Source organism: Corylus avellana, chromosome ca6 (genome assembly GCF_901000735.1).
Source record: "Corylus avellana chromosome ca6, CavTom2PMs-1.0".
NCBI lineage: Eukaryota > Viridiplantae > Streptophyta > Magnoliopsida > Fagales > Betulaceae > Corylus > Corylus avellana.
The window spans coordinates 27,549,658-27,563,380 of NC_081546.1; the positions used below are offsets into that span (position 1 = coordinate 27,549,658).

Genomic DNA, 13,723 nt, shown 5'->3' on the forward strand with positions numbered 1-13,723 from the left:
ATTTCTGTCTTTGAAAATATGCATTCCATTGCATCATAATAAGACATAAAGAAACACATGTCTCAATCTTAATAGGTCAAATTCTAGTTGAAATTAAATTCAAGTCGAGCCGGACACAAAATAATACGTGTCTCAATCTCAACAAACCGTGGCCGAAACATATATAAAATATAAAACGATCTAAAGTCAAAATATAATTTATAAATAATTTTTTTTAAAGATTTTCTTAAGTTTTGATTATATCTATGTAACACGATATTACTTTATCACAATTTGACTATTTAAGAATTATTACATTAACTCTAAATTAAAATAAAAAATTATTGCTGGATAAATATATTGTCATTATCTTAATTATCATCCCTGGTCACTAGGATCAAAGGCATGAGTAGGTCAAAACTCCATGAGACAATACGATTTATTCTCAACTTACTGTTGATTGGTATGAAATTTTTGTTTTAAAACCCTTCCATTAATTTTAGCCGTTAAAAATACAAAAAAAAACCAAAATGTTCTTAATTTTCATTTTTTAAAAAAATAAAAAAATGTTTTTAAAGTTGAAATTTTATATAAAAGTCAGGGGTATAAATGTCATGTAACATTTAAAATCTGACGGATAGGTTCACATTAAGAGTAATTGAAAGTTCAGGAGTCCAAAATGAGAAATTTGAAAGTTCAGGAGAGGTTTGTAAAATTGAGTGAAAGTTCAAAGAGCCAAAGTGAAATTTTCCCAAGTTTTTTTTTCTACTTTTTTACTGGAAAAACGGTATCATTTCTCAATATATATATATATATATATATATAATCATAACTGCAAAATGCATCTTCGTGAGGTGTTTTCTGTTTTTAAAATCAGAAACCAGAAAGCACATGCGTTTGTTAATATATATATATAATTTGTTGCTTTTGTTCTTACCTGCTACGAGTCTTTACCTAAGTTGCTTTCAACGATGATTAGTCTTCTAAAAGCTCTTTACTTTTATAATTCACGAATGAACGAAATTATAAGTGCTCTATAGGAAGAAAAAAAATATGAGGGCAAAAAAAAGAAAGAAAAAGGGATTTCAAGACTTGATGGCAATGACAACACTTTTTTGAATGTGAAAATGACAAAGAAAATTGAAAAACAATTTAATACCCATTAAATCAAATTTAGTGTTTCGTATCTTATGTGATTTTATCAACTTAATTATAATTATGATGTGGATTCAAAATAATAATAATTATGATGCATGAATATAATAGTTAGTTAGCCGATTAACACGTAAAGGTAGCTTCCAAACATTATCTTGCATTATCAACATTTTAGATTGTCCTATAAGGGCCCGAGTTTTACCTCGTAATAAAATAAAGGTTCAAAATTATAATTTTGATAATAAAAAGCTTAAAATTTTACTTTGTAACAAGTAAGGTTAACTGTCTGCTTTTTTGGGTAACGGGGTGCGTTGCTTACGAGTTGCAAATGAAGACATGTAATATGATCTGGTCCGATACGGGTCTATTGATAGCTACCATGTTAGATAATTAGCTTTATTTGTTATAAAGCAAAAACTTAAACCTTTAATTGTCCCAATTAGACAGCTTCTATGCTAAATTTGTCACAACTCACAAGAATAAACCTCAAAGGCCTTAAAAAGAAACTACTATTAATCAAAAAGGCATTAGATTTTATAAGCATTAGGTTGTTTTTTTAAGTGGCGTGGCAAAAAATAAAAAAAAAAGCCATTAAGAGTGGGTAGTAGCAACAAGAATATTCATGTAAATAGAAAAACGAGGGCAGATTCGTCAACCCAAAAAAGGTGTATCCAACCATGCTCACATAGACAATCAAGGTTACCGACGTAATTCCGCTTCCAACCCGGACAATACCTAAAAAACCAAACTGGCCAAGGAATGGAGAGCCAAAGCTCAACAGAAAAAGGGAAATATAAAAAAGAGAAAACAGTAATTCCAACACACACACTCACTCACCTAAAGAAGGGTTTGTTTTGCCTCTCTATCGGCCTCTTACGCTTCATTCTCTTCTCTTCTTTGCTCTCCCGCAGAAGAGAGAGAGCCCTCCATAGCCGCTCTCTCTATAAATCGCTTGAAAAAGCCCGTATTCTTCCCTCTTTGATTCAGCGTATCCCACAGCTGAATCTTCTTTCTCTTAGTTCGTAATCGGACGGCGGAGATTGTTTGTTTCTTCTTCTTCTTCTTCGTGTTCTCGCTGAGCGAAAGATCCGAGGTATGCAGCAGGGTGATCAGACGGTGCTGAGCTTGAGACCTGGTGGCGGCCGCGGCGGCAGACTCCTTGGCCCCTCCTCTTCTTTGTCTTCGGCTTCTTCCAATTCTGTCCCGGCTTTCGGTTCGTTTTCCTCCGATCTCCCTTACCTGCGTCCTCATGGCGGCGCTCCTACTACCTTCTCTCTGAAGGTCTTTATCCAATCCCTATCACTCTTTTCGGATCTGGGCTTTTCATATCTTTTTGATAAATAGATGTATACGTGTGTGGGTGTTGATTTTGTTTGGTTCTTATTGTTTTTTTTTTTTTTGGGATTGGGATGGCTTGGAATATGATTTGCTTTGTTATATTTTTTTTATTGGGGCAGAGTTGTTATTGAGAAAGATATTGGTTTTGTGGTTTGGATTGGGTTATGTGCAATGATGGATTGGGATGTGTGAAATTTTGGATCTTTTAGTGTGAGCATGTTTGCATGTGGGGGGAGTTATATATTTTTGATCTGGATCTTATATAAATTTTTAAGGGTCTCATGGGTGTGATTAGTTCTTATAATTATTGGGTTGGTGTTGTTGGTGTTTTCTAGATTCGCAGTGTACCTTTGGTTTTGTGCTTGTGATTATTGGAATAAATTTGGCTGCTTTTGGTACCTTTGGTTGTTTGGGAAATCCTTTTTGCTTTTATGGTGAAGAACGTATAGAGTTTTCTTTCCAAAGTGAGAAAGGGACATTAAAAATGCGAGCCTGACTGACGCTTTTACTGTTTAATCTTCTTATTCTTGTTTTTGTTTTTTTTAGTGTCATTAAGCAACCAGTAATGGGAAATTAGTCATTTAATGCATCAAAATGGGATTTTGATGGTGAGGCTTTCGTTAGAGGGGTTAATGTTATGAATTGAGGTTAATGTCCTAATTCTTGGTGGGCCACTCAGTATGTGTACCTGCTGTAAATATGGACAGACAGTAATATGTAGGCTTTAGGTGGGCATTTTGTGAGTTTCGATTTTGCCCATAAAGGACCTACAAACACAAAGACTCCTATATGGGGATTTTGATCAAAGAGGGCATGTTCAGTACTGCATGAGAGAATACGCTATGTCCGCAGTCTACATGATATTGGACTTGTGGAATGAGTCATTAGTCCATGCCAGTTGGTAATTGGCTCTTTTGTTAGTGGTTTAGCATGCAAGTTAGAGTTTTCTTGTGTCTGTTTTTCAGGCTAGACTCATTGAGGAGGGGGTTGCGAGCATTAGCAGTGGAGCTGTTTTAATATACTTAAGTTGTTGTAGGCAGTCTTGTGGTGACTCTTTGTAGTACTTTGTTATCTTTACTAATTTCATTACTTGGAATCGTCAAAATGTCAAGAAGATTCTTCTACATAGAACATTGATTTCACTATTTTATGTGTAAAACCTTTTAATTGTCACATTTATAGTCCAATTGTTCTTATCATTCTTGACCTGGGGTAAAACTTTGCAATCTGTTGAGTTATTGAGTGTGCACATACTTGGTATAGTAAGCAAGGGAAATTGGAATGCTTGTACCATTTGTTGTAGTTAACTGAACTAGTTATGCCCGTATACCTCCCTCCTTCCTTGCACTTCTCTTTTAAGCTTTTTTATATTGTATGCTGACTATTGGACCATAATGTGATTGAACCTTATTGACTCTTTAGTTGTTTTGTTGTTGTAGTCTGGAGACTCGCGGTTTGAGAGTCGCGAGCGTGTGCGGTACAACCGTGATGAGCTATTACAGCTTAGAGAGGTAATGAATTAATTTGATGCTCTTGATGCTCAAATGTGTTTTTGTGTTTAATTACATTAATTTTTTTGAACATCCCAAAATGGATTGGAGGACCAAAAATATGGGATGGAGGGAGTGCTATTTTTTTTTTCGTTGCCATTTCTTTTGGTTGCTATAGATTAATTGGTCAATTTTCTTCTTTCTTCCTCCCCCACCCTCCCTCCAATTCTATCATTGTTCGCACATTATTCTCGTATTTTACCTGTAGCCTGATATGGTACAAGTATAATGTTTTTCCCCTTTCCCTTTTTTTCTCCATTTCTTTTCCTTTTCTCATGCCTCCATGTTTTAAATTTGCAACGACTTCTGTTTTTGTTATCTTCTTATTATTTTTTAAATCTTTTGATATTGCTGTACTTGTGGGTCATTTGAGGAAAATAGTTGGACCTTCAAATTTTATTGCCATTTATGTTAATATTTGAATGATTATTCTACCTGCTTTTTGCAGGCTGTTGAAGTCCCTGATGATATTCTAAGGGTCAAACGAGAAATTGATGCTGAATTCTTTGGTGAAGACCAAAATTGGGGTCGTGGAGAAACCATCGTGAGTTTATGTCCAACTTTGAATTCTTATCCTCCGCCCCTCCCTTTTTCCACAGAGATGACAACTGTTGTTAAAAGCAATAGGTGCACTTGAGTGCCTAGGCATGTCAAATCTTTTTTGTTCTTTGAGTTCACTAGATAGGCATGCTACATTGCATAATTTTTATGTTGTGTCGTTGGTGATCAGAATGCAGTATAGCTAAAGTTTTAAGGACCTTGTGAGGATTTTGGAGGAGAATAAGTCATTATTTAAAACTTTGTTTCTTTGGACAGCTACTTATGTTTCTCCTTTGTCAATTAGTTATATTGATTTCCTTGGTTTTTTTGGTCCCTTCTAACTAGGTGCTTTCTCTTGGGGGGGGGGGGGGTTGATTATGCGTTCTCTTAAAGCTTTTGGTTTCTTTTTCTTCTTCTTCTAGACTTTAAATAAGGTTAAAAAATAAAAATATTTGTGTTTAATGTAGTGAATTGGGTTGTTATAATTAATCAACTGTAAATTTGAATTGGTATCAAATGGTTACTTTTTATTAAATTAAATTGTCTTAAATAAAATATAAAAAGTGTGCCTTTGAGCACCTAGCACTTTGCAAAAGAAGCGAGCTCGAGGTGTGCTAAGTTACATGCACTTTCTAGGGGTAAGAAGCATTTTTCTCCGGCGCTTTGTGATTTTAGCACCCACGCACACTTTTAATGAAAGGCTGAAAAAACTGATCTTTCCATATTAGTTGTACTTGCATTGCACTTCTCTTATTGATCTGTGTAGTCATAGTTTGTAATAGTAAAGATGGTTTTATTCGTTTTCTATTTTGCTTTGAAATTTTTATATGGACATCCTAGTATGTGAATAGTCATTATGTGTAACTATGTTTAATTCCGTTCTCCAGCCACCACCTCAATCTCAGAGTCGTTATTCTGAGCCAGATAATCGTGACTGGCGTGGCCGGTCAGCACCGTTTCCTACCTCTGGAGATACCAAGGAGTTTGGTGGTCGTTTTGATTCCAGACAGCAGGAAGACAATCAATTTAACCGCCAAGACCAACACAACTCCCAATTTGCAAGGGCCCAAGGGGTAATTAATAATATTATATTTCTACACTTCTTTATAGTTGGGTCTGATTGGAAGTGATATCTGCTTGCATATCAAAATTTGTTATGGTATTATTATAAGTATAGTATGTTCAAAGTGTGTATTGTTGTGTTACTACTCATGCAACTCTTGTTACTGATATGACATATATTTAGTTAATGGAACAATTGTATGCTGTGATCTTTGTCTGATTACTTGCCTTACAGTAAAACACTTTGCAACTATTACCATGGGAATTGCTGACATACTTGGAACTTAATAAGCTGGTCACTAGATTATTTTTTTGGGTTTTTTTCCTCATAGTTTTAAAAGCTTTTGATAGAAGCTTTTCACTGTGAACCTCTCTGAGCATTTACTTGCACATAAATACATAGTCTTAGTTTTCCTGGATGATGTGAGGTGTGGTACTGTATAGAAAGTACTCCTACAATATGTTCTTCTCGTACTAGGAACAAGATGCGTGATCTTAAATGATACATCTTATGAAGTTCAATTAAAAGCTTTTCATATGAAAAAGATTGTAAATGGCCTTTTGGAGCAGTGCGAAGAAAATATGGGATACATACCAAAGTTGACATTGATGCCGACAATGAACTATTATTTCATTGCTCTCAGCTATACCTTATATTCTCAATACAAAGAAATGCTGTTTTTTGAATACCAATATAATGCCGGTCACATGTTCTGTTTTATTTTGAAATTGTGAACAAGGCATTAGTTTGTTGGACATGAGCCCTCTTATGGAAGTGTTGGTCTCTTTCATGTGTTTGTACTGCCTTCTTTCTGCAATATCGTTGCTTCCTAGGCTAAGTGTTTTTCCCTTTTACTATCATTCGTAAAATCTCAATAAGGTGTTGAGACTATGCTTTCATGGTATATATATATATTTTTGGATCTTTGTTGGGTGATATTTTGATATGAAGTCTTGACTTATTACACTTGCATGATAGGTTGATGACTTGATCATGTATGATCTTGTGCTTAATAATCTAATTTTTGCTGCTTTTCTTTTGCACTTTTTAAAAGACTGTTTTTTGTATGTGTGGCTCTTTATTTCCATGGTGTTTTAGTTTTTTTTTGTTTTGTTTTTCATTAATAGGGAGGACCTGCTCCTGCTTTAGTCAAGGCTGAGATGCCATGGTCAGCGAGAAAGGGTACTCTCTCTGAGAAGGACCGTGTATTGAAGACTGTAAAGGGGTAATATATCATTGAGATCTTTAGTTTTCTGCATTAAATATCTCCATTATCATAGTTAATGTGGATTGGTAACACATTGTTATAAAATGGAGAGTTATTACACTTTGATTTCTGTAGTATTTATTGACTGGCCTTTTGACATTCCTTCAAATGTTGAAATTCTGGTATACCATCTGGAAAATGCTTTAGGATCTTGAGACTTGAAAACATTCTTCTTTAAAACGGTAATATTTAATGATCATATGCTAGTTTCGCGTTGACACTTAAAAACTGCATTCCTGCAATAATGCTTAAATTTACCATACAGTGGTGACCATGCATGCAATTTTTATTTGCGTTGAAATTAATTATATTTTTTTTTAAATAGTTTTTTTTACCTTTGATTGTATGGTGTGTTATGCATATTTTTGCTATGCTTTATAATGTGATCAAATCTATGTGTCCTCAAATCATGAATTGTGTTGGTTGCAGTCTATCCTGGAGTTTGACCTAAGTAAAGAGAACAGGTTCAATAATGTCACCTGAAACTAATGATAGCATTTTAAATCAGTAAATATACATGTCAATCATCAACCGGTGCATGCCCATGAAAGAAGGTTGACATGACTGTTTTCTGTTCTTATGCAGGATTCTGAACAAGCTTACCCCTGAGAAGTTTGATCTGCTTAAGGGTCAACTTATTGACTCTGGCATTACATCGGCTGATATCTTGAAGGTGACTTTTAAATTTAATAATCTATATCCAAATGCTTCTACTAGATAGTATTTTTTTAGTTTTATCTCATGTTAAGTTATGCTCACAGTTGATTTGCTATACAGGGGGTTATATCGCTAATATTTGATAAGGCTGTGCTGGAACCAACATTTTGTCATATGTATGCTCTTTTGTGTTCTGATCTTAATGAAAAGCTTCCTCCGTTCCCATCTGATGAACCCGATGGTAAAGATATTACTTTCAAGCGAGTCCTCTTGAATAACTGCCAGGAGGCTTTTGAAGGTGCTGACAAATTGAGAGAAGAAGCAAGGCAGATGATTGCGCCTGAGCAAGAGACGGAGCGTCGAGATAAAGAAAGATTGATCAAGCTTCGCACTCTTGGAAATATCCGGTTAATTGGAGAGCTCCTGAGGCAGAAGATGGTGCCTGAAAAGATTGTCCATCACATTGTTCAGGTTCTAATTCGAACTCTCTCTTTGAGGCTTGACTTAAAAATACATTCAATTTTTTCATGGTTACTTGTATATGTGCAACAGGAGCTTCTAGGAGGGCCTGATAGTAAGTCTTGTCCTGAGGAAGAAAATGTTGAAGCCGTATGCCAATTTTTTAACACCATTGGTAAGCAGCTTGATGAGAGCCCAAAATCACGGCGTATAAATGATATTTATTTTAGCCGATTGAAGGATCTGAGCTCAACCCCTCAACTGGTACCACGTGTAAGGTTCATGCTTCGCGATGTTCTTGATTTGAGGTCAAACAATTGGGTTCCTAGACGTGAAGAGGTAGATATCCTAATGTCATCTTTATTTTAGATGGATCATCAACTGATTTTAATATAAATATAAATTTGGTGTTGACTTGGATTTTAATAATCTCTCTACCATATTGGTTTTTGCAGGTAAAAGCCAAAACCATCACTGAGATACACTCAGAAGCAGAGAAAAATCTTGGATTGCGTCCAGGTGCTACTGCAAGCATTAGGAATAGTCGTGGAATTATTTCTGGTGGTCAAGGAAATACCAGTCCTGGGGGTTTCCCCATGGGCCGACCTGGCTCTGGGGGTTTGATGCCAGGAATGCCAGGAACCAGGAAGATGCCTGGAATGCCTGGATTTGATAATGACAACTGGGAAGTACCTCGAAACCGGTCAATGCCAAGGGGTGATGGGTTACCTGCTGGACGGGGCCAGTCACCATTAGTTGGCAAGTCACCATCGCTGAACACAAGGCTCTTACCACAGGGTAGTGGTGGCTTCATCAGTGGGAAGAGTGCTCTATTGCAGGGCAGTGGGCCTCCTCCTGCTCGCCCTTCCAACTATGGTTTTGTTGCAGAGCCTGCATCTCAAGTCCCTGTACCTGCTAAACCTGTTCCTGCTACACCCGCAGTTCCCCTTGCGGAGAAGCCACAGGCACCAACTCCAAGGTTGAACTTAGACGATCTTCGGAGAAAAACGGTCTCTCTTCTTGACGAGTATTTCGGTATCCTGCTTTTGGACGAAGCATTACAGTGTGTGGAGGAACTAAAGGCTCCAACTTACCACCCAGAGTTTGTCAAGGAAGCTATTTACCTTGGACTAGATAAAAGTCCTCCCTGTGTCGAACCAGTCGCAAAGCTTCTGGAGTATTTGCTTGCTAACAAGGTTCTTACGCCTAGAGACATCGGAACGGGATGTTTGCTCTATGGCTCAATGTTGGACGATGTTGGCATCGACTTACCCAAAGCACCAAATAATTTTGGTGAAATAATTGGGAAACTTGTTTTAGCTGGGGGACTGGATTTTAAGGTGGTGAATGAGATCCTTAAGAAGGTGGAAGATGACCGGTTCAAGAAAGAATTAGTCGAAGCAGCAATCCGGGTTGTTAGCTCCACTCCTTCTGGCCAAGGTGTGTTGGACTCACAAGCATCTGATATTGAGGCCTGCCAGAGTCTGCTCTTGTAAGCCCCCTACCATTTCTTTGCATGAGTACATCAGATTTCCATAACCAAATGAAGAGAGCAATTTGTACTACAATATGTGATAAGGTGGAGCTGCAAAAGCAGGTGATTTTTATCAGAGTTGTATATTTTTTCCGAGGTCATAGCAGTGTGTTATTGAGGAAAGAAATCAAACCATAAACGCCATGGATTTTGTTCTCGAGTTTGGCTTAATCATTTGCCATGTGGCTCGAGAAGAGTGGCCCGGTTACGGGATCCAGTTGTTTTGTTTATTCGATTAGTTTTTCAATCATTTTTTATTGTCTTGACTGAGTAATTTAGTTTATTGTCAAAACTGTCGTTCATAAATTCTGTGCTTTTTCATTACTTCAGAGGAAACCAATCTTTTTTGATGTGCACATTAGCTTACTATTACTTGCTTTTGTGCTCTGTTGTTAGCACATGGTATTGTATAATGATGAGCTAGGTTTTGTATCAATGCTTGTGTCATCTGTGGCTTCTATTGTGGCTAGTTTCAGGGTTGGGGTTTTTTTTTTTTTTACCTCAAACTGCATCTAGGTTGTGGATTGTGGTACATCTTCAACCTTATATTTGTTTTGCCTCCTATTCAAATCGAAAAAAAAGAGCTATATGCCGTTATGTGAAACCCCCATTTACAAAAAATCAAAGACCAATTCCCCACCAGTCAAAACAAACTAGGCATATGCATCAACTTGAATCAATCAAGTAAGACGGATGGATCCAATTCCAAAGGCGTGGTGAACAGAGAAATTTGTTATCCACATTGCTAGTAATCCCTCCAGGCAAATCTTGTCTTACGGAAAATTGTAGAAAAATCGCTCGCTAAATTGTATATTGAATAATTGTGGTGTATCTCTAGCCGTAAAATGTAAAAGAAATGAGAGGTGTTTTATATCATTTGATCCTAAAACAGATAGTTCCAACTTCCAATAAAAGAAAACCCGAGAACTCGTATCTTAAAATGAAACTATAAATGAAAAAAAAAAAAAAAAAAAGAAGAAGAGAGAAGTGGGAATGTTAAGGCTATGTTTGGTAATAGTTGTAAATTTTTTTTTTTTTTTGAAAGAAAAATATTTTGATGTGATATAAATGCAATTATTGTTTTTTTTTTTTTTTGGAATTATTTGTTAATAATTATGAAAAAAACTTTTTGGGTTTAAAAATCGAAAAATAATTTCTCAAGTCCCGAATCCAACGAGCTCGTACTCTCCCGCGCTTTTTCCCTCGTGAGAAATGTCAGCGAGCGAAGAAGCACAACCACCAAGCACGAACTCCGATCCCAACGATCAATCGCTGAAGTTCGCCGTGGCCATCTCTCTTCTCCGATCGAAGGTTCTTCAAATCCGGTCCAATCCTTCGGATTCCGACACGCTCCGATGGAAACGAAAGGTCCCGCTCACCAATTTCTCATATCTCTGTTTGGTTTGCGATAAAAATTTATGAACACAACTTTGTGGCTCTACTTTGCTTTTTTCTTAGTCTTATTGAGTTTTATCTGTGGAGGTCTAGGCCAAGGAACGAAAGCAAGAGATACTGAGACTCAGAGAAGATCTCACGGAAGCCGAAGGTTCTTAAATTTCTCTCTCTCTCTCTCTCTCTCTCTCGGTCTCTTAGAGCGTTTGATTTTTAGGTTTTGTGATGTGCATTTTGCCTTAAGATGCTACGCAGTGCGATCTGTTTCCGCAAACCGCTTCTTGCAAGTGCTATTTCTTTGATAATTTGGGGAAATTGAGTTCTACGCGACTTGGAGACGGCTCTGATCGCAGATTCAATGATGTTCTTCGCCGGAGATTTCTCAGACAAGGTAATATCATCAAAATCATCATCACCATCATCATTGTCACGATTGATTATTCTATTGTCCGATTGGTGTTCAAAATTTGGTTTGTGCAGTGCGATTCAAGGAACGGAGGAGAAAAGCAGTTGGATCACTTCAGCGACGTCATTCTTCAGGTTCTTACTTCAATTGTCAATAATTTGATTTACTGTTCTTTACGTCTTCGCAATTCAAATTGTTTCTACGCCCGTACAAAATGATACTTTGCATTGTGGTTCTCATTCTCTCGAAAAGGAATATATCCTTATTTATTTAAGAAGTTGAAAAGGAATGTATACTTAATTTGAGATTTTTCGTTTAGATTTTATTCGCCATGTTAGAATGTGAGTAAGAGCGTTACACACTTGGTTACTTTTGATTAATTGTTGTTGTATTTGAACTTTAGGAGTAATATTAAAAGCAAATGGGCTTCCATTTTTTTTTTCTTTTTAAATTTATTTTCTGGTTATAAATGCAGACTCAAATACTGAAGTTGAAACCGAGCAGCTCAGAGCCTCCGTTGATTTTCTGGTGGAGCTTTGTGACACTGTTTCTCCGGTCAGACAGCTTGACTTACTGTGTTTTTGTGCATGCCTTCCATATTGGCTCTATTTTAATGTACCATTTATTTATTCTGTTGTTGATTGTGCTTTTCAGGTGGGAGAGGCTAATTTTGCGAACTGGGCACACCAAGCTGTAGACTTTATCTTATGTACTGGTTGCCATTCTGCTATGCATTTCATTTAAGCTGTATCAGTTTGGTAGAAATCAGCTATGTAGTCTGCTTCATTAGTTTATTTTAGTAATTGATTATCCATGAAAATATAAACTTCTCGCATTCATAAGTACCTTTTTTATTATTTTTTTTTAATTTTTTTTTTTTTAATTTTTTTTTTTTTAATTTTTTTTTTTTTTTATAATTAATTCTATTCAATGCACTTTTTATAAGTTTCTCCTTATAAGCTACCGCCTTTACATGCAGTTTGGAGCAGTAGTTAAAGCTAAACTCCTAATGGCTTATAAGTTTCTCCTTATATGTGCTACTGTTTTTCTTCATATTTATAACGTTGTAATATGGTCATGGTTCTTACTCTCCAAATCGATAATATTTGTTCTCCTTATTGAAGCTTCCTTGAAGAATCTATTGTCAACTGAAAGGAACGTGGAACTCATCGAAGGAATCGTCAGCAGCTTAATTATGCATTTGATTAGAAGGATGTGTTCCCCCTTTAAAGTAGATGGTAATTAGTTTTTTGTGGTTGGTGTTTAGCTTAATGCTTTGATAACTTCATTCTTAAAACATATAGTAGTTTCAATTTTACACTCTAATTTTGTCACCCTATATAATATTGTTGTTTGTTTTCTGTTCTTTTCCTCGGTGATATTTCCATTAAGATTTATTTATTTATTTCTCTTTTCTTTGTGAATTTTGGTTTCAATATTCTGTCACAGAATCACTTCACATCGACTCTGATGCCCAGTTCTATGTTCAGCACCTGATCCGCAAGCTTGGAAGTGAAGCCTACATTGGACAACGAGCAATACTTTCAGTTTCTGAGAGAATTTCTGTACTAGCTGAAAGTTTGCTTTTCTTAGATCCATTTGATGATTCTTTTCCCAGCACGCATGAATGCATGTTCAAACTGTAAGTATTCTGCAAAAGCACATTTACTATTTTGATGATCTGCCTGATCTTTTCAGTTATGAAATCCAACTGGCAGAAGTAATTTGTCGGTGCAATTTTGTGCCGACATAATTTTAGTTTATGTTATACATTTTTTCTTTTGGTGGGAAGAATGTTAGATATATATGATCATACAATTTAAAACTATGAGGATGGCTTTGTCTAATTTGCTCATGCGGATTACAGGATCCAGCTTATTGAGTTTCTGATATCAGACTACTTGCTAATGTGGTTAAGAGGCGACGGCTTTGACAAGAGTATGTATCACAGTTGCGGCATAAGTTAGTTAACTTGGTACATCTATTCTAGCACCCTAGCTTTCTTTTGACTTGCTAGATTTTCCAATCTTGACCTATAAGCATAAGTGCCTTGCAACTGAAGAAACCATGTCGTTGATTTTCTCCGTAATTGAAATGAAGCAATCTTTTATGAATAGACAACTACAAAATGATGTAACATAATGATATTGCAGTGCTGTTCGAAGAGTGGGTGGCATCAATTCTCCATGTGCGGAAAGCATTGGAACTTTTGGAAAGCAGAAATGGGCTTTATGTGCTTTACATGGATCGAGTCACAGGTGAATTGGCTAAACAAGTAGGACAGTCTTCATCACTCCAGATGCTCAAACCGGAGATTCTTGATAATCTGTTCCACTGACTACATCTTTGCATGTTACTTCTGAGAAATGTAAGTCCATTCCTT

General features: G+C 36.3%; 2 protein-coding genes and 1 non-coding gene across 3 annotated transcripts; all 3 read left to right on the forward strand.

The window, feature by feature from the left end:
- The first annotated feature begins 1,969 nt into the window (after positions 1-1,969).
- Positions 1,970-9,978, forward strand: LOC132183682 (eukaryotic translation initiation factor-like). Its single transcript, XM_059597055.1, has 9 exons — positions 1,970-2,415; positions 3,912-3,983; positions 4,471-4,566; positions 5,450-5,635; positions 6,753-6,850; positions 7,478-7,565; positions 7,670-8,020; positions 8,102-8,347; positions 8,464-9,978. The coding sequence occupies exons 1-9, from the start codon at positions 2,230-2,232 to the stop codon at positions 9,502-9,504; spliced, it is 2,364 nt and encodes a 787-aa protein (XP_059453038.1). The 5' UTR covers positions 1,970-2,229; the 3' UTR covers positions 9,505-9,978.
- Positions 3,146-3,251, forward strand: LOC132185983 (small nucleolar RNA snoR103). Its single transcript, XR_009440668.1, has one exon. It is a non-coding gene; the product is annotated as a small nucleolar RNA snoR103 (small nucleolar RNA).
- A 748-nt stretch (positions 9,979-10,726) lies between the features above and the next one.
- LOC132185649 (protein MULTIPOLAR SPINDLE 1) lies at positions 10,727-13,710 on the forward strand. The gene is made up of 10 exons (XM_059599414.1): positions 10,727-10,910; positions 11,031-11,088; positions 11,179-11,325; positions 11,415-11,474; positions 11,816-11,895; positions 11,995-12,049; positions 12,465-12,578; positions 12,790-12,982; positions 13,208-13,278; positions 13,494-13,710. Exons 1-10 carry the CDS (start codon positions 10,755-10,757, stop codon positions 13,676-13,678), a joined length of 1,119 nt encoding a protein of 372 aa, XP_059455397.1. The 5' UTR covers positions 10,727-10,754; the 3' UTR covers positions 13,679-13,710.
- Positions 13,711-13,723: the final 13 nt, after the last annotated feature.

What these genes read in the sequence shown, in the direction of transcription:
- LOC132183682 (XM_059597055.1), top strand. Translation starts at nt 2,230, where the DNA reads ATGCAGCAGGGTGATCAGACGGTGCTGAGCTTGAGACCTGGTGGCGGC. An exon ending in CTACTACCTTCTCTCTGAAG is followed by an intron (nt 2,416 to 3,911) that starts GTCTTTATCCAA and finishes TTGTTGTTGTAG; the next exon opens with TCTGGAGACTCGCGGTTTGA. An exon ending in CATCGGCTGATATCTTGAAG is followed by an intron (nt 7,566 to 7,669) that starts GTGACTTTTAAA and finishes TTTGCTATACAG; the next exon opens with GGGGTTATATCGCTAATATT.
- LOC132185649 (XM_059599414.1), top strand. Translation starts at nt 10,755, where the DNA reads ATGTCAGCGAGCGAAGAAGCACAACCACCAAGCACGAACTCCGATCCC. An exon ending in TCAGCGACGTCATTCTTCAG is followed by an intron (nt 11,475 to 11,815) that starts GTTCTTACTTCA and finishes TTATAAATGCAG; the next exon opens with ACTCAAATACTGAAGTTGAA. An exon ending in CATGAATGCATGTTCAAACT is followed by an intron (nt 12,983 to 13,207) that starts GTAAGTATTCTG and finishes TGCGGATTACAG; the next exon opens with GATCCAGCTTATTGAGTTTC.